Consider the following 3,088-nt stretch of genomic DNA (forward strand, 5'->3'; position numbering starts at 1 on the left):
AGACGGCATTCAAACACCCTTCGGAGGAGGGCCTTTTCATTTACAGAGCATTCTCTTGCACGTGAGACTCCGAATGACTGGCAGTCAGGTGCCCTCTCTGGGGAGAGGGAGGGTCTTGTTCTGAGGCTGGACCACTAGGTGGGCCCCGAACCCAGACTTTCTCCGCCCGCGCCAGGTCCAGGAGTAAGCGGTGGGAAGGGAGGAGGAGGTGGCAATAGGGGCGGGCCAGACAGGCGCATAAAGACGGAGGGGACCGGCGGCGGTTGCGTGCGCTGGGCTGGAGGAGGCGACCGGGGTATGGCGCAGAGACCCTGGCGCTCGCTGAGCCGGTGTACGCCCGTGGACGCGCGGTGCCCAGGCTGAGCGCAGCGCCCCTGGAGGGGTTGGGGGCTGCGGTGCAAAGGAAGAACCCAGGAGGAGCCCCGGTAAATAGCCCCAACTTTCTATTGTATTTGAAATCTGGAAAGGAACGCAAAATCATGCTCACCCTAAATAAGGATGAGAGCGAATTGGGACAGAGTTGTAACAGCTAGCCTGTCCCGTGACTTTTTAAAACAGTTTGTTGTGATAGATGCTTAGCATAATCGTGTAATTGATTGATAACTCTGAGACAGAACTAGATATAAAATATAGCAAGTTATTGCAGCTCAATAAATGCATACGACTCAGTATTATGGATGAGAATGACAGAACTCCTCTCTCCTCAGATGTACTCTGAGTTTGGAAGGCAATGGGGTTTTTAAATATAGACCGTGAGAGAAAAATGGTGCAACGAAGGAGTGAAGTGCCTTGCTCTAGTACTTTGCATATTTAAACGACTTATTTCTTCTTACTGGGCTTGTGTGGAACTAATAAAGCTGTTCATCAGACCTTATGGGATTCAAATGCAGAAGTTGGGGGAAATATTTGAGGGAAAAACAGCATTCCCCCCCCCATTTTAACATGCATTTGCAACCTAAGCTTACACATTGAAGACAATAACTTTTTATATGTATTTATGCTCAAGGTAACAGACCACCTCGGTTACAATCTTAGTTACAGTGTGGAGACAGAATCCTAGTGGGTTTGAGAACAGTGAGGACAAAGGTAAAGAGCATACCTAGCTGCTCTCTTAAGATAATATAGGTCTGTATGTTCTTCAGAAATTTGAATTTTTAGGAAAACGTAGTTCAGGAGCCTTAGGGATATGGAAATTGGGAGTCTGGCTGGGATTTTGCAGGTTGTAAATTGGAAATACTTTGGAGAGCGAATTTGAGGACCAACAAGAAGCACAAAAGGTGCAGCTGTCCTGAGCTCACAGAGATGCGCGTCACTCTGTTAAAAGGCATGGAAAGAACGGGAGCATGAAGGCAGGGGGGGGGGGGCAGAAGAGGCAGTGCAAATCCTAAACTTGCTTGTCAGAGGGACAGTACTCCAGGGGTCAGGGGTGAGTCAGAACAAGGCAAGTCAAGCTCGCTGTGTCCATTCATCCCCTTTATGGAAAGGAGGGGAGATGGAAGGGGGGGGGGGGGGGGCAGAAGAGGCAGTGCAAATCCTAAACTTGCTTGTCAGAGGGACAGTACTCCAGGGGTCAGGGGTGAGTCAGAACAAGGCAAGTCAAGCTCGCTGTGTCCATTCATCCCCTTTCTTAGGTTGTGCTTGCTTTTGGCTGGCTGCTGTATTTCTTTGGTAGACTATTAACCTCTCCAGATGGTGAATTAAAACCTGTTGTACAGCAACTTTGCTGCCAAGAAGAGGAGGCATCTTTCTCCAGCAATGAATTCCTCCTTTCACCTGCATTTCTTGGATCTCAACCTGAATGCGACAGAGGGCAACCTTTCAGGACCAGATGTCAAAAACAGGTCTTCACCATGCGAAGACATGGGCATCGCTGTGGAGGTGTTTCTGACTCTGGGTCTCATCAGCCTCTTGGAGAACATCTTGGTCATAGGCGCCATAGTGAAGAACAAGAACTTGCACTCCCCCATGTATTTCTTCGTGTGCAGCTTAGCAGTAGCTGACATGCTGGTGAGCATGTCCAATGCCTGGGAGACCATCACCATATACTTAATAAATAACAAACACCTGGTGATGGCAGACACCTTCGTGCGTCACATTGACAACGTGTTTGACTCCATGATCTGCATTTCTGTGGTGGCCTCCATGTGCAGTTTGCTGGCCATTGCAGTGGATAGGTATGTCACCATCTGCTATGCGCTGCGCTACCACCACATCATGACGACGAGGCGCTCTGGCCTAATTATTGCTTGCATCTGGACCTTTTGCACAGGCTGTGGCATCGTGTTCATCATTTACTATGAATCTACTTATGTCATCATTTGCCTCATCTCCATGTTCTTCACCATGTTGTTCCTCATGGTGTCTCTGTACATACACATGTTCCTCCTGGCACGGACCCATGTCAAGCGGATAGCAGCTCTGCCCGGATACAGCTCTGTGCGGCAAAGGACCAGCATGAGGGGTGCCATCACCCTCACCATGCTGCTGGGTGCTTTCATCGTATGCTGGGCTCCCTTCTTCCTCCATCTCATTTTAATGATCTCTTGTCCTCAGAACCTCTATTGTTCTTGCTTTATGTCTCACTTCAATATGTACCTCATACTTATCATGTGTAATTCAGTCATTGACCCTCTGATATATGCCTTCCGTAGCCAAGAGATGCGGAAGACCTTTAAAGAGATTATTTGTTGCCATGGGTTTCAGAATAGCCTGTAGGTTTCCTGGCAGGTGTTCAACACAGAGTTCTCTTCTCTGAGGCTTTCTCCTTCTTCGTTTACCATGACTCAGTCAGCCAAGGGGTAAGCAGGATCACATGCAACCAAAACCATGCACTCCATTTATCTGTTTTCTGGCTCAAATTTGTGCTTAAGATGCCTTTCTTTTATTCTGTGGGGATACTTGTGTCAAGCATGTACATGTAACTTATCCATTCTAGCAAAAGTTTATGACTATTCCTTTTTCTTTTAAAAAATTTTGCCAGAAGGTATGTGCACTTGTCAGAGAGAGAGAGATAGAGAGAGAGAGGACCCCCCCTCCCACACACACACACCCCAAGAGGATGTGGTTATGCTGCAATTCCCCTCCTCTA

The 3,088-nt window shown here is 48.0% G+C and overlaps 1 protein-coding gene across 1 annotated transcript; it reads left to right on the forward strand.

Moving 5' to 3' along the window:
• The first annotated feature begins 341 nt into the window (after positions 1 to 341).
• Positions 342 to 2,757, forward strand: MC5R (melanocortin 5 receptor). The gene is made up of 2 exons (XM_006164069.3): positions 342 to 425; positions 1,632 to 2,757. Exon 2 carries the CDS (start codon positions 1,756 to 1,758, stop codon positions 2,713 to 2,715), a length of 960 nt encoding a protein of 319 aa, XP_006164131.1. The 5' UTR covers positions 342 to 425; positions 1,632 to 1,755; the 3' UTR covers positions 2,716 to 2,757.
• Positions 2,758 to 3,088: the final 331 nt, after the last annotated feature.

This window comes from Tupaia chinensis, unplaced genomic scaffold, assembly GCF_000334495.1.
Source record: "Tupaia chinensis unplaced genomic scaffold, TupChi_1.0 Scaffold143584_1, whole genome shotgun sequence".
NCBI lineage: Eukaryota > Metazoa > Chordata > Mammalia > Scandentia > Tupaiidae > Tupaia > Tupaia belangeri.

Bases quoted from the DNA above. Each gene is read 5' to 3' on its own strand.
- MC5R (XM_006164069.3), top strand. From the start codon at position 1,756: ATGAATTCCTCCTTTCACCTGCATTTCTTGGATCTCAACCTGAATGCG.